This window comes from Miscanthus floridulus, chromosome 3 (genome assembly GCF_019320115.1).
Source record: "Miscanthus floridulus cultivar M001 chromosome 3, ASM1932011v1, whole genome shotgun sequence".
Taxonomy (NCBI): domain Eukaryota; kingdom Viridiplantae; phylum Streptophyta; class Magnoliopsida; order Poales; family Poaceae; genus Miscanthus; species Miscanthus floridulus.
In genome coordinates, this window is record NC_089582.1 from 110,772,735 (window position 1) to 110,794,683 (window position 21,949).

Consider the following 21,949-nt stretch of genomic DNA (forward strand, 5'->3'; position numbering starts at 1 on the left):
AAAATCGTGTTTCCCCCTAATCCTTCTCGTGCTCCAGTTCTTCACAAGTGTGGCTATAGCTAAGAGCTCCCTCAAACTCCAAATGGCAGCTACCAATATCAACAACCACTAGCATTCATAAGAAGTCAAATAGATGCAATGCATCCTTTCTGTACCTGAATATTTTGATCAATAAAATAGGGAGCAGATATGTACATGCATGTGTGCTACACTGCTACCATTCGTTCATGTATGTACTTATCTGATTGATTGACAGCTTCTGGTCGACTCACTCAGAAACACTTTTTGGGTTCAGCTTATTGATTGTGTGAACTCAGAGGTTGAAGTGATCCTAAATAACGTGATATTAGTCGCAATAGATTGAGTATAGGGGAATGACCTTTTTAAGGCAGCCAAGTTTGCTGAAATATAAATTATGTGAACATGTCTGCTAGGGTTATTGATGTAAGGAGATGTAGGGCTAAATCAATTGTTCTATAATAATCTTGAATAAAATTATCGGTTACTAAAGTCCTTCTAGTCTGATATGAACGAATAGTTATTGATCTATTCATAAGTGAAACCATATATAACTTCAAATAGGTGATGGTCACATGCAAGTAAATTGTACTATGTTTACTACACCTATAATGATTGTACTTGTGTGTTTCCTAGGGTCCACATATCACTAGTTGAGCTATTCTTTATTCTTGAGAGGAGCATGCTAGGAATTTTCTCAAAGTCAGCCCTTGACTTTCAGAAAGTTCCTAGCGTGTTCCTTCTAAGAGCATGCTCTCTCTAGTGCTTTGTTTTGTCAATTGTGGTTGTAGATTTGTGGTACTTCACAGTTTTATATATATATGTTTTTTATATATATGTAATAATATAATTTCATATATGTAACACTAGATGACTTCTTGGGAAGAGCTTGCTAGGAATTTTTTGTTGGAAGAGGAAGAAGAAGATGAGGAGCTATTCTTTGTTCTTCTCCCTGCTATAATGCCCTTTCTCGATGAAGAGAAAACATCTGAGCATACCTCTTCTCTTCCTGGTGCTAAAAAGGTTAAAGAGATCCTCGAAGGACATGAGAATTGGTGCAAGAAAGAATTTAGGATGGAGGCTGAAATATTTAGAACTATAGCAAACTTTCTTAGGGCCGAGAACTTGCTGCGTGACACACGTGGTATGAAGATTGAGGAGCAACTTGGTCTTTTTATGTTAATGCTCTCTCATATGCAAGCATGGAGAGGCTAAAGGAGTTTTAACATAGTGGTGAGACAGTGCATAGAAAAATAAATGATGTCTTCAATATCATTCCAACATTAACCCAAAAATTCATTAGACTTCCGAATCCAAGCCACACACACATGAAGATTACATGTGACCCTAGATTTATGCCATTCTTTTAGGTCGGTTAATACATACAGTACACTTTCCTTAATACCATTCCTAAATACAATCCAAATCTCTAGTAAATTTTCTTACCTGCAGAACTGCATCAGCGCTATCAATGGTACGCATGTCCCAATCACAATTGGACAAGACAAGGACAGTCCCTATAGAAATAGGAAGGCGACACTATCGCAGAATGTTATGTTTGCCTATGACTTTGACTTGAAGTTCACTTTCATCTCATCTGGTTGGGAAGGATCTGCATCTGATGCAGGAGTGTTGCGGTCTGCTCTTGGCAAGGGATTTACTGTGCCAGCAGATAAATTCTATCTTGTAGACGGTGGATATGCAAACATACCATCATTCCTTACTCCCTATCGAGGAGTTAAGTATCATCTCAGTGAGTTCAAGAGACGTGGTGAAAGGTCCTAATGGCTAGAGGGGGTGAATAGCCTATTAAAAATTTCTACAACAACACTTAACAAACCAGTTAGACAATTATGAGGCAAAGCAAGTGTTGCGCTAGCCTACTAAAATAGCAAGCCACCTACCACAATTCTAGTTTATGTAGTTTCTATCCACACAATAACTATATCACTACACTAAGTTAGTGTGCTCTCAAAAGCTAACTAAAGAGCCACACTAACTAAACTAACAAGCTCTCACAACTAGCTACACTAAAGAGCTTGATAACTAGTTTGCGGTAGTATAAAGAGAGTGAGCAAGATGGTTATACCACCGAGTCGAGGAGTGGATCAATCAATTACAAGGATGAATACCAATGAAGTCCAATCACCTCGGAATCAAATGATAACACAATGATTTTTACCAAGGTTCACTTGCTTGCCGGCAAGCTAGTCCTCGTTGTGGTGATTCACTCACTTGGAGGTTCACGCGTGAATTAGCATCACACGCCAAACCCTCAATAGGGTGCCGTACAACCAACACAAGATGAGGGTCACACAAGCCATGAGCAATCCACTAGAGTACCTTTTGGCTCTCCACCGGGGAAAGGTCAAGAACCCCTCACAATCACCATGATCGGGGCTGGAGACAATCACCACTCTTTGCTCGACGATCCTCGCTGCTCCAAGCTATCTAGGTGGCGGCAACCACTAAGAGTAACAAGTAAATCCCACAGCGAAACACGAACACCAAGTGCCTCTAGATGTAATCACTCAAGCAATGCACTTGGATTCTCTCCCAATCTCACAAAGATGATGAATCAATGATGGAGATAAGTGGGAGGGCTTTGGCTAAGCTCACAAGATTGCTATGTCAATGTAAATGGCCAAGAGAGTGAGCTTGAGCTGGCCATGGGGCTTAAATAGAAGCCCCCACGAAATAGAGTCGTTGTACCCCTTCACTAGGCACAACATGGGGTGACCGGACGCTCCGTTCGGATTGACCGGACTGAAAGGTCCTTGTGTGGTTTTGGTAATTGAGTGACAACCTAGGTGGACTAATTGTGTTTATATGAGATACACAGGTGATTAGTCTATAGGTACATATGTGTGAGCAACATATGCCATGAAGGTGAAAATGGCTTGGAGATGTTGCAAAGATCACACATGTGATGATGAAGGAGCTCATTGCACATGAGACATGACATTGAGTCATGTGATCAAGGTGGAGAAGATCAAGACAAGACTTGGCTTGATGGACCGGTTGCAAGCGTGGAGGGCAAGTCGGAGGCTTTGGAGCGATGGACTGCGTGGCGGTGAAGCTTAGGCAAGACTTGGCGCCGATGGACGAAGGCAACGGTGAAAAGCAAGTGAAGTCAATATCGATGAACCAATATGATCATGTGATGATATGAAGTGGATCATATCATTGTTGATCATATTGGTGCATGTGTTGCATCGACATTGGAGAAGATGGAATGAAATACGCAAGGCAAAGGTATAACCTAGGGCATTTCATTTCACCGGTCATAGGTGTGTAGAGAAGTTGATGACTAGGTTTAGGATAGATGGCCGTACTATCAAGAGGGGCAAACTTGTTTGCATATCTGTCATCTAGTGCCACTTGAGTGATCTAACTTTGCATCGTCGCTAGGATTGAGTAGCGTGGCAAGTTGAGTGGCTAATCCTTTGGGAAATGATTGTGAAAATGCTAACACACATACACATGGTGGTGTACACTTGGTGGTGTTGGCACATTTACAAAGGAGATGAAGTTGGAGTTGATGTGAATCAACTCGGCGATGGAACAGAGGTGAGAAGGGTTTGAACTCCACCGGCGGAGTGTCCGCCCATAGAGTGCGGACAGTCTGATGATGCCACCGGCACCCTATATAGAAAAGTAGGGTCTCACAGAGTGGATTGAACACTGGTCACGTAGTGACCGGACGCTGGGTTCTAGCGTCCGGTCAGTAGTGGCAGTCAGCGGGCAGGCATCGGTCATCGACCGGACATTGGCACTGGAAGTGACCGGACGCTGGCCATATGCATCCGGTCAAGGTGACGTGTGATGACGCAGGTAGAGCAGTGTTGCTGGAGGTGATCGAACGCTAGTGCTGCGTCCGATCGCGACCGACCGGACGCGTCCGGTCATGTCCGGTACCTTACTGGAAACGACCGGACGCTAGGGTTGCTACGTCCGGTCAGTTCAAGCTAGAGCGTCCGATCGACAGATGACCGTTGGGATCCTGTGAACACCATTTGAAGAAGGGGACACATGGCGTGCATCACACGACCGGACGCTGAGGTCCAGCGTCCGGTCGATTGGACCGGAGCGTCCGATTGTCCTGACTTTTACCTAGTGAAGGGGTAACGGCTCTATTTATTCATGGGGTTATAAATAGAAGCCATGGTCGGCCTTGGGATGGTAGCTGAGCACACTAGAGCCTTGGTGGCTTGTGTAGTAGTGCTTGGGAGCCCTCCATCTCACATATACTTGATAGTGATCATTCGATTGTGTGAGAGAGCGATTCTAGTGCGATTGCATCGTGAGATTGCATTGAGTGGCACTAGGTGATCGAGTTGCATACCGGTGGTGCTTGTTACTCTTGGAGGTTGTCACCTCCTAGATGGCTTGGTGGTGGTCTCTATTGAAGCCCGCAAGAAGCTTGTGCGGTGCTCTGGAGAAGAGCTTTGTGAGGGCTATTGTGCTCACCCCGCGGGAGCCGCGAAGAGTAACTCTAGTTGAGTGTGTCATTGAGCTACCCTCACTTTCAGGGTAGGTTCTTGCGGTGCCCGACATGCGGGCTTGGCGGGCGATGCCAATTAGCCACCGAACCACCAAGTGAGCAGTCGACACAACAGGGACGTAGCGTGTTGGTAAGCACATGAACCTCGGGAGAAAAATCATCGTGTCAACCTTGTTCTTCCCGTTGATTTGCATCCTTGTTACACAAGCTTGTAATTACTTTCATATACATTGTGCTTGTGTAGTTGCTCTTGTAACTAGTTAGCTTGTGTAGCTTACTAGTTACCTTCTTGCTTGTGTAGCATAGAAGTAGCTCCCTTGCATGGCTAATTAGGTTTGTGTAACCTTGTTAGTCACTTTGCTTAGTTTGTGTAGCTAAGTATTTGCGCTCTCTAATTTGGCATTGGTTGCCTTGTTATTGAGCATTGCTAGTGAGCTTAGTTGGCTTTGTGCTTTTGCTTACTAGCATGTGTAGGAGCTCCCTTGTTGCTTAAAGTACTAGTGGCATAGGTTTATGTGACCTTGCTCCGAGAATTGCTTAGGTGAGCTCTAGCTAGCCCGACACCTTTGTTGCTTAATTAGTATCTTTGGAAGGTGCTAGAGAACATAGATAGAGGGGTGTAGTCTTGGCTAGATCGATAGTTCTAATTCCGCACTTGTTTCGATTAGCCGACGCGATTAATTTTAGAAAGGACTATTCACCCCCCTCTAGTCCGCCATCTCGGCCCTACACGGACGCTGGCCCTTAGCGTCCGGTCACGTGATACACGCCACGTGTCCTCTCTCTTTGAATACTGTTCGCCTGATCTTAACAATCAATAGTCGACCGGACGCTGCAGCTCAAAGTGACCGAACACTGAACCCCAGCGTCCGGTCGTTTCTAGTAAGGTTCTAGAAATGAATTTCTTCGACCGGACGCGTCCGGTCATGCTTGACCGGACACAGCCAGTGTTCGGTCACTCGGCGACTCCTCTGTGCTTGACCATGTTAGTGTGACCGGACGCAGCCAGCCAGCGTCCGGTCGTTTCAGCACCAGCGTCCGGACGACCGACGTCGCTCTTCTTCTGCTGCTACTTACCGGACGCGCCAGTCCTTCAGAGACCAGCGTCCGGTCACTTACAGTGACCTTCATCTTTTCTGTCTAGGGTGCCGGTGAAGTTTCTAACCCTTGCTCAAATGTGCCAACCACCAAGTGTATCACTTTGTACACATGTGTTAGCATATTTTCACAAACATTTTCAAGGGTGATAGCACTCCACTAGATCCTAAATGTATATGTAATGAGTTAGAGCATCTAGTGGCACTTTGATAACCGCATTTCGATATGAGTTTCATCCCTCTTAATAGTATGGCTATCAAACCTAAATGTGATCACACTCTCTAAATGTCTTGATCACCAAAACAAAATAGCTTCTATCATTTATACCTTTGCCTTGGGCCTTTTGTTTTTCTTTTTCTTCTTTTCAAGTCCAAGCGGTTGATCATCACCATGGCATCACCATCATCATGTCATGGTCTTCATTTGCTTTGCCACTTGGAATGTGCTACCTATGTCATGATCACTTGATAAACTAGGTTAGCACTTAGGGTTTCATCAATTCATTAAAACCAAACTAGAGTTTTCACGTGGCCAGAGGGGACATGCATATGCCAACTACAAGGAATTGTTCAATTATTGGCATGCGATTTTTTGAAATCACATTGAGAGGGCCTTTGGGGTTCTCAAAAAGTGGTTTCCAATTCTGAAAGTGGGGACACATTACCCAATTAAATCTCAAGTTATGATTCCAACAGCTGCTGCTGTGTTTCGCAACATCATTAGAGGGTTGAATGGGAGTGAAGAGTGGCTAGACATCCTACCTGATAATATCAACCCATCAAATTATGTCGACATGCCAGAGGGAGACACTAACTACCCAAGTGAGATGGAATCAAACCATGGAAATACCCTATGAGACCAGATAGCCAATCAGATGTGGGCTGCCTACAATGTGTAGGATAGTAGTGTTTGGAATGTAATTTATGAGTTATGTATTTCTGTAATACATTATGTGATGCAACATTCTGTAATAAATTCTCCAATACATTCTATAATATGTTATGAGTTATGTATTTCTGTGTGATGCAATATTCTATAATAAATTCTCCAATACATTCTATAATATTTTATGAGTTATGTATTTCTGTAATTATTTCTTGCAGCAATATCGAAGGCAAGGGCTACATGGAACTCTAGATATGAGAAAGGGCTTGTTGACATTATGAGGGACCATGTGAACATCCCCTTGTTCAGGGGTTAGAATGGATGGAGTGGAGAGGGTTGGAGAAGTATCTCAGAGAAGTTTACCCAAATGTATCCTTTAGCATGCTTCACAAAGCAGCAGCTACAAGAGAAGGAAAAGGAGTTAAAGGGCAGCTGGAAGGCGATACATGTAGCGTTAAAGGATAGTGGTGTTGGTTGGAATGACTCATTGGCCATGGTCATTGCGGAACCAGAAAAATGGAAGAAACTGATCAATGTAAGAATTTTTCACTGAAAAAAAATTTGTTGCCATATTCTGGTTGCAAGTACTAACTATGTTGTCTTGGTATTAAATAGGATAATGGAAAAATGGCTAGGTTTCAGAAGAAGCCGTTTCCTTTACATGAAGACTATATGTCATTGTATGCTGGTATGTTATTTGAAACTTCTCTCTAAGTTTATGTAGCCTTATTGTTCTACTTGAGAGTAAAGCACCATCTAACTTGATAGTATGACTGTGCACTGCTTTCAGTTTAAGTTATAGTATGCCTGCACTTAAAGTATGATTATGCACTATTTTTTTGCATAGGAAGTGTTGCTATAGGAGATCTAAACTTCACATCAACTGAACACTTGCAGCCTGCTCCTCTTGTTCCTATTGCTGCTCTAGCTGCTCTAGTTGCTCCTGTCATAGTGTCTGATAGTACAAGTCCATGTGCTACTTTTGATGGGCTAGACGTCTCAAGTGCACGCAATGAAGCTCAGTCTGCACCTTCCAATCAAGATTTTGTGCAAGGAACGAGTGGTGGGAGAAAGCGTAAGCAAAGTCATATTGATGCTGTTATTGATGGTTTTCTGCAGTTTAAGAAGATGCAAACAAATAAAACCATGGAAGCTCTGAATGAAAAGAAGAAACAAGACGAAGAATTTTCAGTTGACAAGTGTCTCGATGAAGTGGATGCAATGGAACTTACTGATGTGGAGAAGGTGTATGCTATGAATATCTTCAAATCTGAGATTGATAGGGAGGTATTCATGAAAATGTGAAACAAAAATGTTTGCTTGATTTGGCTCAAACAACAGATTAGGTAATGCTTAGCTGCCACTGGATTAGTTTACTTTGGTATGCCTTAGCAGCTAATGCTTTTCCTTGTGCTTACTTGCAGTGGTATCAGTGGCGGCATTGCTGGTGGACGCAATGTTTGAATTGAGAAGAAAAACGCAGCTGCAGTCATTGTATGTAGGTATATTATTTGAACAACAGCTTGCACTTGCCAACAGCTATGACTGCCGATTGATCTTATTTTTTATTAGCCTAGGAATTACCTGTTCTGCGTAGTATGCTACTGCTGCTTCTATATGTGTGGATAATTAACATATCTGTAGCAGAAAACTTGTCTGCTTATCCTTTGTGTTTTTCTCTCTTTTTTGTGAATCATGAATTGGCATATATGAGTAGGAGGGATGGACGGATAGATAGAGATAGAGGACATTTATGAGCAGTCATGAATTGGCAGCTATGAGATGTTTAAAGTTTTCAGATATGCCAATGGGACTTCTTTGTGAATCATATACCAATTCTCATGTTTTCTTTGTGAATTCTTTGTGAATCATATACCAAGTTTAAAACTAGTGTTACAAGCCCTTCAAGTATTCCGGGAACCATATACCAATTCTCACGTTTTCTGAGTTGTGTAAAACTACATCTATCAAAAATGTAGATGCATCAGGTGGAGGTTATAATGACCATTCTAGCAACGTGCTCTGAGTGTAACCTACGTAGTGGCTTGGTGAATTAATGAGAGCCTTAGTTCTTAGTTTACTTCCTATGCCATAGCTGGCTGCACACTCTTGGTAGGGGGTGTACGTGAAATCACTTGCTTCCTGGTTCAACAAAGACAATAGTATCCTAAATAACGAAGATGTTGATGAGCACAAGAATATAGCATGGCAATGGGAGTTCAATGACGACCTAGCCATCAAAGGATTCTTTTAGCAGTCATCAAAGCTATGAGATTTTTTTTGTGAATCATGAATTGGCATATATGAGTAGGAGCAGTCATTTTTTTATGAATCATGAATTGGCAGCTATGAGATAGTTCATATCCGTTTCTGTGATTAATTCAGTACATATCTTTTTCTGTTTACATTTAAATGACTTTCAGTGAACTGAGTTATCATCTATTGTTTGACTGTGTTAACATGTACTGATTTTCAGATATTGATTACTTTCAGTGAATAAGATTTTTAGACGATGATGCAGTCAACTTACAGCTTGATATTGACTACAATTGTTGACACTAATCTGTGACCATCCTCAAATTAATTGATGTTTCCCTTAACTGATTTGTCAGGCAACACATTGCTTCTGTGTTTCTGTTAGCCTAGGTTGACACTTGTTATTTATCTAAGCATCTACGTAGTTCTGAGCACTTTCCTTCCCTGAGCCAGCAACCTTTTCTTCCTTGTACAAAGTTATGCAATTTTATTTCAGCAAAGTTTACTAATAAATTAGGGTATGGTATTCATCAATGTTTTGAGCACTTACCTATGAATTAGTCCTGTAGGCTTGTAGCTGCAAGCTATTTTACCTATGAATACTATTGTACGTAGTAATGACAGTATTTGCTGTGGCATGCCACATGTTTACCCTTGGTTCAAGTTGATGTATCCTAACAGCACTAGATTAGTTTACTTTAGGTATGTCTCTAGCTACTAATGTTTTTCTTTGTTTACCTGCAGGGCTCTTTGTGTGGAAGCAAATGTATGATTTGAGAAAAAAATTATTTTTACTAGCTGCAGTGCCTATGTGAGAAGCTTATATAAAGGAGTTCTTTTTTTTATCTCGAACATCGATTATGAAAGGAGTTAAACCATAATTTTTTTTTGATTATATGTCTTGGATATCTGGATGGATTTGATCTATGATTTGGTGACAAATGGATTAGCTAGGTTGAATTTGCCACTTGAATTAAATTTTCTATGTATTAAACTATGTCAAAAAAATTATCATTCCATATTCTTGATGCGGACTTCTCATGTTACTCAATTATTTGCATTATTTTGGTTTTTGTGATTTTCCATGTATTATTTTCATGAAAATGTTGTGGTTGACATTAGTCTGTGTGGTGGATTCCTCGTATTATTCAAAAAAAAATCTGATTTTTCTTGATTCTCTAGGACATCAATGCAAACCTGTTGCAAAGCTGACATCGATCTGTGATAACATCAACGCAAAGTGACATTGATCTAATGAATATTGGTATTGTTTCTGGTTCCACAAAATCAGAGAAAGTGGGAAACATTCATGATATTTCCAAACATTTCTGGGGCAGAGGCGGGAATCAAAATCCAAATATTTCCACATACAGGGTTATCTGCCCAGGGTTAATTGGCCTCCGCTGCCAAAGCAAGCCTCAAGGCTCGGTCATGTGTGCTGCGCATCGGCCAAGACGCGCGCGCTGACCAGACCCTGCCAAAACCAAGCTAAAGCTACGGCACGCCGTGGCGGTTGATGGCGTCGGTGGCCGTGCCCCCGGGGCGCCTGACGGCCCCTGCTCCTCCTCCACCTCCTCCCAGGTCTCGCTGAGGCTGGACGTCGTCGGGGCGCTTCGGCTTCGCCACGGGGATGGCGGTGCCTGGGACTGTGGGCGCCTCGGTGCCGGTGCCGCCGTGGGGCACGTCGGAGACGGGGAGGTGGCCCTGCGCGCCGTAGCCGCGCATCTTGTAGTCCTCGAGGCCTTCGTACTGCACGTACGGGCTCGTCTCCGTCGGCAGCTGCACCGTGTCGCTGTCGCCCTCGGCGGCGGCCTTCCGCTGCTGCTGCTGCCGCTCCTTGGTCGCCTCCATCTCCGTGTACCCTTGGCTTGATTCGCTGCTCGCGATTGTTCCTTTCCCCCCTTTTCTTGTGGATTAGGTGCTTGCACGAAGTTTTGTGATCCCACACGACGGAATCGCGCCTCCATTTATAGGAACCTAGAGCCGCGCGCTATGGCCACCTCGCCTGTTCACGGAGCGGCGTGGTGCCGAACAAAGGATGGGAACACGAATCGTCGTCTCGTACTCTCGTTCAAGAACACGAAACGTTTTATAGGCTCAGGGAAAAGGGAGAGCTGAGCAGCAACTCAGTTAACAGCCAAGGACTACAGTACACAGGAACGCAAAAGCACTAAAGCAGTATGTATACGGTATACCTGGCAACTCCATGTCTCCATGGCGATCTGAAACATAAGGAAGGTCGTTCTAGGTATTGGACTTGGACAAATGAGAATTGAGTGTTCTTTTCTTTTTTTTCTGAATTTTTTAATAACAATTTCTGAAAAACTATGACAAAAAATTAAAACAGAGCATACGATGGAAACTTTTCTATCCAAGTACTTCCACCTAAGTCGGAATTCGCCAAAAGCCCAAAACAATGCTCGACCTCATGCTCTGCATTTTTTTTTTGTGACAACACATGCTCTGCAACTTTGAATAGCATGCTCCAATTTAAGGGCTCTACAACTTAGAATAACATGATCCAAATATCCAATTTAAAGGGTAGTGGCACCGCCGGCAGTGCAACAGAATGATTCCGAAGTCTAGCACCACAAAGAGCTATAAATATTTATACTTAATAACCAATCAAAAGACATAATAAGAACTTGTAATACATACTATTGCATTACGAGCATCGACAAACTGTTCGAAAGGTAACACAATGCCACGGATAAAAGCTGATCCACACTCCCGTAGCTGGCGAACACAAAATAGATACGGGCCAAAAGCATCGAACAGAAGACGGCTACGAAGCAAATAACTAAGGATAAAATGGCAGCCGCCAGGCTTAGTCGACCTCCTCCATCTTGCTCTCGCCGGCGTCGTCCTCCAGCGGAGGCATCTCAGCTTCAGCCTCCGCAGACTCGTCCTCATCGATGCTCAGACCGAGCTTGAGCATGCGGTGGATTCTGGTGCCGAAGGTGTTGGGGTCGTCCAGGCTGAAGCCCGAGGTCAGAAGAGAAGTCTCGAACAGCAGCATAACGAGATCCTTGACTGACTTGTCATTCTTGTCAGCCTCGGCACGCTTGCGGAGCTCATCCATGATTGGGTTCTCCGGGTTGATCTCCATAGTCTTTTTGCTCGACATGTAGCCCGCCATGCTCGAGTCCCTCAGAGCCTGCGCCTTCATGATCCTCTCCATGTTGGCCGTCCAGCCATACTCACCAGTGACAAGACAGCACGGTGAGTCCACAACGCGGTCAGACACCACCACCTTCTCAACCTTGTCACCAAGAACCTCCTTGATGACTTTGCACAGCCCCTCAAACTTCTCCTTCAGCTCCTCCTTCCTCTTCTTCTCGTCCTCGGTCTCATCAAGCTTCAGACCCTCCTTGGTGGCAGAAACAAGTTTCTTGCCCTCAAACTCCTTGAGCTGACCAACAGCATACTCGTCAATGGCATCAACCATGTACAGGACCTCGTAGCCCCTCTTCTTCAGCTTCTCCAGGAAGGGGGAGTTCTCCACTGCCTTCTTGCTCTCACCAGTGATATAGTAGATGTCGTTCTGTCCCTCCTTCATCCTGGTCACATAGTCCTTGAGGCTGGTCAGCTCATCACCGCTCTTGGTGGAGTGGTATCTCAGAAGCTCAGCAATCTTGCTCCTGTTCTGCGAGTCCTCATGGATGCCAAGCTTGAGGTTCTTGGAGAAAGCCTCATAAAACTTGTTGTAGTCTTCCTTGTTCTCAGCAATCTCAAAGAAGAGCTCAACACACTTCTTCACGAGGTTCTTGCGGATCACCTTCAGGATCTTGTTCTGCTGAAGAGTCTCACGAGAGATGTTGAGGGGAAGGTCCTCAGAGTCAACAATACCCTTAACAAAGCTCAGCCACTCAGGGATCAGCTCCTCACAGTTGTCCATGATGAACACCCGGCGCACATAGAGCTTGATGTTGTTTTGCTTCTTCTTGGTGTCAAAGAGATCAAAGGGGGCCCTCTTAGGAACAAAGAGAACAGCCTTGAACTCCAGCTGACCCTCCACAGAGAAGTGCTTCACAGCCAGATGCTCCTCCCAGTCATTTGTCAAGCTCTTGTAGAAGGCAGCATATTCTTCCTTCGTGATCTCTTCTGGCTTCCTCATCCAGATGGGCTTCTGCTTGTTGATCAATGACCACTCATGAGAAACCTCCTTGATTTTCTTTTTCTTTTTTTCTTTCTCTTCCTTCTCCTCGTCAACATCCTCAACCTTGCCCTCCTCAGCATCTTTCTTCTCTTCCTCATCTTCGTCATCAGAAATTTCCTTCTCTGTTGTCTTTTCAGTCCACAGGGAGATGGGGTAGCTGATGAACTCAGAGTGCTTCTTGACCAGATCCTTAAGGCGCCGCTCCTCAAGGTATTCCAACTGCAAGAGAGAAGTTGAAAGGTGAGTTCAAGCAACACCAGCAGGTTTTACAACAACTCACTTCACTTCATTACACAGAACAAGCAAACATGTTACTTAAGCATCAATGAGGCAATCGACAGGAGAATAATTTTAAGAGAGAATATACTACACAATGAATATAGCAAAACAAGCAGAAAAATAAACATTACTAATTCACAAAGAAGAATACAATCATATACTATCATATAACTATAAAAATTAGTTCATTGTATTATAAACATTATGGACAGCAGAGGAAAATATGTATACCCAAAAATTAAGGCACAAATCTGTCAGTTCAAAAAATATGTACCCCGATTACAATGACATTTTACATGTCAAACTCAGCTAGGCACAGAACACTATAGCCACAACTCTAATATCATGGTGCAGGTATAGATCAAACCTTGATATTACTCCATTTAAGACAGTGATAGTTCACAGTTTATGTTACAATGAATACAGAAAAGCAAGCATATAAAAGTTAACATATCCCAATATAACCATCTTAGCTAAAATTTACCATCTTAGGACGGATAGACAGCATCAGGCATAACAGTAATCTATCTAGTCTAGTATAAAAAAGAACAATTCCTAGTAACCAGAAGCCCTGTAGTACTATCAGTATCAGTTGTACAGGATAGTTAAAGGACAGCTAGACAAAACACAGGCATACTTGGATTATGCAACTAGAACATGATTAAATCATGCATTGCAACAGATAGCATAATAACGAGCTTTGATTGATCCAGCTTCCAGCATACCTGATCGTCCTTGAGGAACAGTGTGATCTTAGTTCCCCTGCCAAGCTGCTCCCCGGACGTGTCACGAGTCACAGTGAACGACCCGCCCGCTTGGGATTCCCACACGTACTGTTCGTCATCGTTATGCTTGGTGGTCACGACAACTCTCTCGGCGACGAGGTAGGCAGAGTAGAAACCGACACCGAACTGGCCAATCATGGACACATCAGCGCCGGCAGCAAGGGCTTCCATGAACTCCTTAGTCCCGGACCTGGCGATGGTACCGAGGTTGTTGACGAGGTCGGACTTGGTCATGCCGATGCCGCTGTCGATGATGGAGAGCGTGTTCGAAGCCTTGTCTGGCACAATGTGGACGAACAACTCAGGCTGCGCATCGAGCTTGCTCTTGTCAGTGAGGCTCTCGAACCTGATCTTGTCCAATGCCTGCAAAAGTCGCACAGAAAAAACAGCACTGAAGTCAGAGCGCAAAATCAAACGTCAGAAACAGTATTAACCGCTTAGAAAGCGCGAGCTGCACAGATTCGGATGGCTGCCGAAAAGATTGCACATCTCGCAGTGTGTAATCACGCCATAGCAACCCAAACAGTAACGCAAAAAACGCATACAACCTATTAAACTCTAACGCGCTAAGATGCATCCAGACTTCGACATTTGAACGGGGGGTACTTACATCGGATGAGTTGGAGATGAGCTCGCGGAGGAAGATCTCCTTGTTGGAGTAGAAGGTGTTGATGATGAGGGAGAGCAGCTGGTTGATCTCAGCCTGAAAGGCGAAGGTCTCCGTCTCCGTCGCCATGGCGCCCTGATTCCTGAGCTCTGAAGCTTGCAGGAGGCGGCTAGGGTTGGAAGGATTTTCGGATCGAGAGGGTCGGCAAGGTTCGGGGTAGCGGAGTATTTATGTGGTGCCGCAGTTCTGGAATGTTCCACATGGGCCTAGAAGCCGGCGAGACTGGAGCATTGACTCGTTCGCTGCTGGTGGGTGCCATTTGGGCCCCCGGGCATGTGCTACGCGCGTGTGGCCGTCCAGGCCTTGCGCTTTCTGGCCCACCAAGTATGGAAGGTCTCCATTATTGCATTGTCTCTCTTAACTTTCGCAATGCTTGCTAAAGTAATGCGTATTGGACATTTGGTTGGAACGTTGAGGGACGTATTTCCCAGTCCCAGTAAGAATCTGATTTCTAGGGCCTATATTTGACATTCAGAATTTCAAACAAATTCACGAATATAGGAAAAAAGTTCTGCTCGCGGAAGATTTGTGGGAACAATACACACAAAGTTTCTAATGGAACGGACCAGAACAGAATTTCAAGGTTGATAAATTCCACCTATATATATAACTCTACGTACAAAGACTACTTACGTCGAACTATCCTAACTAACTAATGTTTATAGCTTGATAATAATGGCAATGCTATGTTCGAATGTCTGGTGCACTTTCCACCTTGGGTCGTCGAGAAAGGTACAAGGAGTATCGTGTAGATTCCTGGAAGATAAGCACTTCATATATGCAGTCATCAATCATGTACCTCCAAATCCCCAGGCCCTCTGGATACCGTCAATTCTTCATCTGCATTTGCATCCAAGAGCTATAGTTAGTCCCAAGGAACAGTCAACTTGATAAAGGTTCACTTCGTAGATGTTGGATAACAAGGAATGGGAATAAAGTGAGGAAAATCTTTAAGGAAAGAGTATCTAAGTTACAGGGACGAGTTCTCTTACTGGGACTTTCTGTAGTACTATCATCATCGCAGTCTCCATTTCGCAAAGTGAAAATAGGAGTAAGGTAATTTTTGTCCAGTAAAGCGAAAGACGAGGTGCTGCATAATAAGAGAATTGAATTACCGGAGTGAGAAGCAGCACTTGCTTGCTCTATTGTAATAGGTTAACACAATAAATAAAAAACTAGAGGTTGTAAAAAAATCAAACGAGATCAGCAGCATTTCAATAACAGGAGCTAGTTAGTTCACCTTCTCCTTAGATCTCTAAGTTTAGATCTGAATTTGCTTGAAGTGGATGCTCCTTCATCATAATTTTGTCCCATGTAACCAATCTCGTTGCCATTAGAATTCTCCTGCAGTTACCAAGCAAGCCATTTATAATACAGAATGAACCAGTAACACTCATGATGTATAAAGTTGAATACAAATAAAATACTTGAATTAATGATTTAACGGCATTGGACAACATTAATGGCCCGTTTGTAAGCACCCAAAAAAAAACCACAACATGGTGATCACAACCCCTGTCGTGTTTGTAATTTTCTATGCAGATGACAAATAGAGTGCATTTCTGTAGAGAAACACTGGGGGGTGTCGGTGCAAGGAATGCAATGTGTGTATATCTTTTTTTAGTACCAATTGGCATTAAGGTTACAATGCACTGGATGACTCGAAAAGAACAAAAGTGTTTTATTGTTGTTACACATTGCAAAAGAAGTTACCTCATACAGTTGGTGATAACGGGTGCTGTCCCCAACTACCTGTAGAGCCTCAAGCATTGTTCCAGTTGAGCCACCAATAAGGAGTACCTTGAACATTGCCATGTTAGGGTTATTTATGCCAGAATTTTGAAAGAATTCCAAAGGATAAATTCAATTCAAATCAAGTAGCATTCTGCATTTGAAGCAAGGCCTTGTTATGTAGGATCACAAAATTCAGAGGCATACCATCCAAATCATTTCCATACAGATATCCTAAGTTCATTTTTATTTACTTTAAAAAAAAAGTTATTTTTTATATAATGTGGAAAGAATTACACCCAGCGGCTTACAGTTAGAACAACAATAGATGTGGTAGCAGTAAAAATTGTCTCGCCATGTCCATCCGGAAGATCATGAACAGACTGAAGAGCGAGGGCAAAAGCCATAGCTCCTCTAAGCCCTGAATAAGCAGCATCAGTACTTAGAAGCATGAAAATATATGACGTCATAGTTTATGGCAGAATTATCGAAAGTGAACATGTTTTATTGCACACATACCACTATACCAAAGAGCCTGCTGATATTGCCTAGGTATTTGGCAATGTGGAGGTCGTGCCAAATTCAGTATGTATGCACAAGAGAAGACATTTGCAGCCCTTCAAAATCAAAACGAGATGAGAAACTGAAAATGTAGATAAGCAGCCTATTACCAAAAAGAAAGTGGAAACTGGAAAGCATTTTCCAAAACCAGTCAATCAAGTTGATAAACATCCCAAATCAAAGAAAATAAGGGGGGATTTTCGATTAGCCAAATGATACCTTGCAAGTAGTATGAAGATCTACACGTCATTGATAAACAACAGATTAAGGAAGCAACAGAAAAATAGAAACATATTTCATTATGTACAGTGCATAGTAGAGGTTTGGTGGTTCAATCCAACAGAAGGATACAATTGAGAAAAATATGAATCCAATATGTGACCAGCTTTGACGTTCCATTGCAATATCAACTCCCATGTATATGAACCTGAATAGAAGCACAGCCAACTCATCATCTAGAGTTGTTTGCATATGCAAGCTGAAACTAGACTTACACGAAAGCTTCTGCTAGTGAAGAAAGAAGATGAAAAAAGCGAGCTGTAAAATGCTGAGAATCGTCTGATAAGTTAGAGAATGTGTATCTCTTCATCACCTGGAAGTAAAATTCTTTTAGTAAGCAACTGAGGTTCGCAAAACTGAATTTTGCAGCTACAACTCATAAGATAAATAAAAGTATTTTCCGAGTCCAGTACTAAAGCCTAGAACAAGATCCATGGTAAATTATTGGAGTTGAACTTACAATACCAGTGAAGAGAATAGAAACAATGCCAGATAGACCAATGCCTTCTGCTAGCATGTACCTAGTACATATGATGGTAACTAACAGAAACCTTTAAATGAAACATAAAAATAAATGAAGTTCAAATAAGTCTCACGAGAAGTATGGAAAAAGCACAAACAAGCAACTCTCCAGGTTGTGAAGGCTGAAAATGATACAAAGTTTAGTTGTCTATGTGACGGGATCCAGTTTCAGACAAACTACAAGTGCCAACTTTTACTTACTTCTCAACGCCCAGTGCTGCATACTTGAAGAGGTTTGACCGAATTAAGGACTGGCAAAGTTGAGACATGACTTGACAAAAGTACAAAAACACATCTATGTGGTGCTGGTGCAAAAAGGATGTCTTGAAAATGGAAGTTGCAGAATTTGGGGGGAAACTTTTAAGATCTAGTGCAGATTTTTGCAGTCTACATAGCTGTCAGCCCTTTTTGGGTGAGCTTCAACTTGTATGTGCTAAAAAAATCCCCATGAGTGAACAAGACTTACTATAAAAGAAGCCAAACCTCCTCATAGCTTTCAAGATTAATCATGTTCATTTTTAAGAAGTAAAGTTAGATTAAAGGATATGAGAGCGGAAATTAGTCCAACACCGATGCCTGCATGAGAAAAGGTCATTACAAGGTCAAATGTGAAACAACATATAAATGTTTACAAACAATCATAAAAATGAGTGGGAATAATCTGATTAAGACAACTAGATTATAGGCTGCTCGGAATCTGTTCTGATATACATAAAGAACTACAAAATACCTGATGACATTGATCCAACAAAATTTTCAAGAAACCTCAGAATTACAAGGAAAAAGTTCTTTCCAGAATGGTGCGTCCTCATAGATGCCATAGTCCTGAGAGGTAAAGCTATTCAAAATAGGATTCTTCGAATAAGAAATAAAAAACACAACTCAGAAAGCACATCCTCACCTGTACAAGGATATAGCCACCTTAAATGACAGACCATAGAAGGGTACCGAGAATTTTATAAGCATCAGTAGAAAAAATTTAAACAAAGGGTATGAGGTATGGAAAAGTTTCTGCATACAGCGTCATTTAAAACTGATTCCCCAAAAACCAGTGCATATAGATTTGTATCAGTGCCAAGCTCCTGCAATTCCATAAACATTCTTTCAAGATAACAGTAGATATGAGAGGTATGTAAGAATGTGTTTCAACATAGCAGCAAAACATGCACAAATTCTTTGAGTATTTGATAAGTGGTGGCAGAAACCTGAAATATAGACAAAACTGTCACAGGATCAGTTGCTGATACAAGAGCACCAAACATCATACACTCCACCAGTGGGAGCCTGTAGACAATGTATAGTAACCCACCAAGGTAGCTGACACAGGTGTAAATTAGATTACTTCCATCTGTCAATGGAATAAATAAATATGAAAACGTATGGATGGAATAGAAATGGGTTCTTACACTAAAAGACCGGTAACAATGGAGGCAATGAAGGTTCCCAGGATTGCAAATGTTATGATAGCATCAAAGTTCGAAAAGAATGGTTTCTATAAAATAAATAATAATATAATGATTAACTGTTCCTGATATGCTAAGCAACTAAAGGGCCTCAAGATCCAACGCTTACTGGTGCTAAGCTGAATCCTGACTGGGTAAGATGCAGTCAAGTAAAACATAAAAAAAAATTCCACAATAAGCAATAAGAAATAAAAGCAGAATACAATCATCAAGGATATAATATAATCGGAGGCAGTAAGAAGAGAAGGAAGAAGTCCTCCCGAAAATTGAACCATCTCCTGAATTGACAAAAGGAAAGAAACATCAAACAGGTTCAAAAACTAACTAACAGCAATGCTTTTGTGGAGATTATTTGGTCAACCAAAAGGAGTAAGAGATGTAAGACACACACCTGATGTTTTTCTGAGTGTTTGATATGTTAGCAAGCCCTCCAACAATCATCCCTGACACCAAAAAAAATACTAAATGATTTCTCATTTCTCATCAGGTACATGGTGCAATCCTAAAAGCTTCAGTTTACCAGAAGAAACTTGTATAACAGTTTAGTAGTTCACGGTACCAATTAAAGATAACATGACTATTCCTATTCTGGTACATGCCTAAAGGCCCTAAGTAATTCATATTATTAAGAAAAGTAAGTCAAATCAACTTGGCAACTCATGAGCATGGCTATCAACTATAAGAATGCCTGCGTTAGGTTTTATAGGTAAACACATTAACTCCTGAGTCCTAGCAAGTGACATAACACGTGTCACATGAAGCAGACAATTGTTTTAAGCAAAAAGCAGAAAATCAGCATTCGATTTCATTAGAACAACATTATTGAATTAACAAGCAAGACCTATTCAGCTGAGAATAATGCATAGACATTGGCCTGCCATAGATCGAGCACATTGACATGTGGCATTAACTGACCAAATATCTAGTAACTGAAGTGTGAAAGTGAACATAGACTTAACATATTATCTGACTCTAAAAGTGACCCATGTTACTAGAGGTTCTATTCTTAAGGTTAGTAGATAGAAAATAAGTAGTGTTAGTAATATTATAATCCATCCAAATGTCACATTCATCTTAAACCCTCACTTATCATAAAAGCTAAACCAGTTTCTAGCAGCAACAAGATAGCTGATCAGGATAACAAGCATCCTTCAGTGAAAAATGCCAAGATGCAGGCTCATTTTCTCTCCTGCAAAGCGCAGACAAATTACAGCTATTGACACGCCATGATAGTAGAATCAGAAGGCTGCGATCTAACAATGTAGATAAATAATACTAATGGAACCATACAGTATGGTGCGTGCATTTTTTGTTCATCGAACCAAGGTCCCCTTAAAAACACTCTCATATTTCTCTCAAATAAAAGAAAAACTAAACTATCCTATGCCAGTTGAACATTTGCTTTGGCGAACGCTCCACGTCGCAACTTGCATTTGTAATAGCCGGACTCATAACATCCCCCAAACCCCAAATGATCCGGTCGCATTTATCTTACCATCCCCCAACCACTTGAATTTTAGAATCCCCAGCTCCGAATGTGCTGATAGGCATTTCGAAATTCTAGCAAACAAAACTACGAGGATCAAGGTGGCGGACGGGGTACGCGTACGCACCGATCAGGAGGGAGCCGCTGGCCTCGGGGATGTAGTAGAACTTTCGGCGGCGTAGGATGTGCCCGAGCACGAACGAGAGCACGAGCATCGATATCTGAAGCAAGATGCCGACCCCCGCCGCTTGCTCCTCCACCGTCCCCGATCCCGTGGCCGAAGCAACATGAGGCGCCGCCGCCACGGCAACCCCCGTCTCCATTCCCGCACCCTCTAGAGCTCCTCCCCGACCTTCTCCGACGATTCGTTCGCCCCGGGTTGGTGCGATTTTCCCTCGACGCTTGCGCTGCGCGGTCGACGCCTCCTCTCCTTCCGTTGCGGACTGGAGACTGGACTCGGCCGAACGGAGAGGCGAGGAGGGTGGCGGAGACGGACGATCGTGGATGCGTTTTCTGCTGGTCCAACGGACTGGATTTAGGACTCGGTTGTGGGCCTCCACAATGTGGCGGACGGAATGGATTCGGCGGGAAGAGATACGGGCCTGGGGTCTCCAGATGGGTGGATCGGATCGGACAGTAGCCAAGGTAAGAGCTTTGCTCAAAAAAAAGTAAGAGCTCTTTTTAAAATCTTACTTTCAGCTTGTTTTTTTTAATTCAGTAAACAACAAGCAGTTGCATGAGCCTAGCCTTGGCTAGCCTGCTCTGACTAAATATATGTAAAAACATATTAAAGTTTATGACACCAAATCTATATCTCTTATCTCCTATATGTTATTTTTTCTTATAAAGCTAATCTCAACTGTGGGTTCTATCTCAACATGTGAGTTATCCATATAATCTCCCACTGACCATCCACATGATCTCCCACTAATAGCCATGTCATCACACTAACTTTTAACCTTTAAACGAAAGCTATCAAGTTTGTCATCTTCACTAAACGCAATTAGTACTTTGAATATTATATTAGAAATGCAGAAGACTTTCACATTTTTTTGTTTTGTCATTCTATCTATAATTTGATCTAATTTTACAGTTTTTTATTGGATTGTTTTGTTTCGTCTAATCTTAATAAAAATGGGTGTAAGAACACGTGGGTTTAACTAATACATATAACATTTTTATTTTTAAGAAAGTCCTATAGCAATGCGAGGGATATGCTTCTAGCAGGTAGTCACTCCGTTCCAAATTAGAAGTCA

At 42.4% G+C, this 21,949-nt stretch overlaps 4 protein-coding genes across 4 annotated transcripts; 1 reads left to right on the forward strand and 3 right to left on the reverse strand.

The window, feature by feature from the left end:
• The first annotated feature begins 6,872 nt into the window (after positions 1-6,872).
• Positions 6,873-9,005, forward strand: LOC136544215 (uncharacterized). Its single transcript, XM_066536447.1, has 4 exons — positions 6,873-7,040; positions 7,121-7,193; positions 7,353-7,792; positions 8,982-9,005. The coding sequence occupies exons 1-4, from the start codon at positions 6,873-6,875 to the stop codon at positions 9,003-9,005; spliced, it is 705 nt and encodes a 234-aa protein (XP_066392544.1).
• A 1,028-nt stretch (positions 9,006-10,033) lies between these two features.
• LOC136546462 (uncharacterized) lies at positions 10,034-10,811 on the reverse strand. The gene has a single exon (XM_066538436.1). The coding sequence runs from the start codon at positions 10,610-10,612 to the stop codon at positions 10,256-10,258; it is 357 nt and encodes a 118-aa protein (XP_066394533.1). The 5' UTR covers positions 10,613-10,811; the 3' UTR covers positions 10,034-10,255.
• Positions 10,812-11,396: 585 nt separating this feature from the next.
• On the reverse strand, positions 11,397-14,800 carry LOC136542077 (heat shock protein 81-1-like). The gene is made up of 3 exons (XM_066534361.1): positions 14,595-14,800; positions 13,925-14,347; positions 11,397-13,139 (listed from the first exon to the last, which is right to left on the reverse strand). The coding sequence occupies exons 1-3, from the start codon at positions 14,718-14,720 to the stop codon at positions 11,589-11,591; spliced, it is 2,100 nt and encodes a 699-aa protein (XP_066390458.1). The 5' UTR covers positions 14,721-14,800; the 3' UTR covers positions 11,397-11,588.
• Positions 14,801-15,147: 347 nt separating this feature from the next.
• On the reverse strand, positions 15,148-21,150 carry LOC136546463 (sodium/hydrogen exchanger 6-like). The gene is made up of 22 exons (XM_066538437.1): positions 20,821-21,150; positions 19,599-19,650; positions 19,426-19,485; positions 19,317-19,341; positions 19,151-19,236; positions 18,950-19,061; positions 18,764-18,826; positions 18,646-18,665; positions 18,475-18,569; positions 18,292-18,320; positions 17,946-17,977; positions 17,819-17,866; positions 17,683-17,743; positions 17,438-17,535; positions 17,295-17,370; positions 17,163-17,182; positions 16,902-16,999; positions 16,694-16,803; positions 16,365-16,451; positions 15,892-15,995; positions 15,644-15,741; positions 15,148-15,491 (listed from the first exon to the last, which is right to left on the reverse strand). Exons 1-22 carry the CDS (start codon positions 21,014-21,016, stop codon positions 15,439-15,441), a joined length of 1,623 nt encoding a protein of 540 aa, XP_066394534.1. The 5' UTR covers positions 21,017-21,150; the 3' UTR covers positions 15,148-15,438.
• Positions 21,151-21,949: the final 799 nt, after the last annotated feature.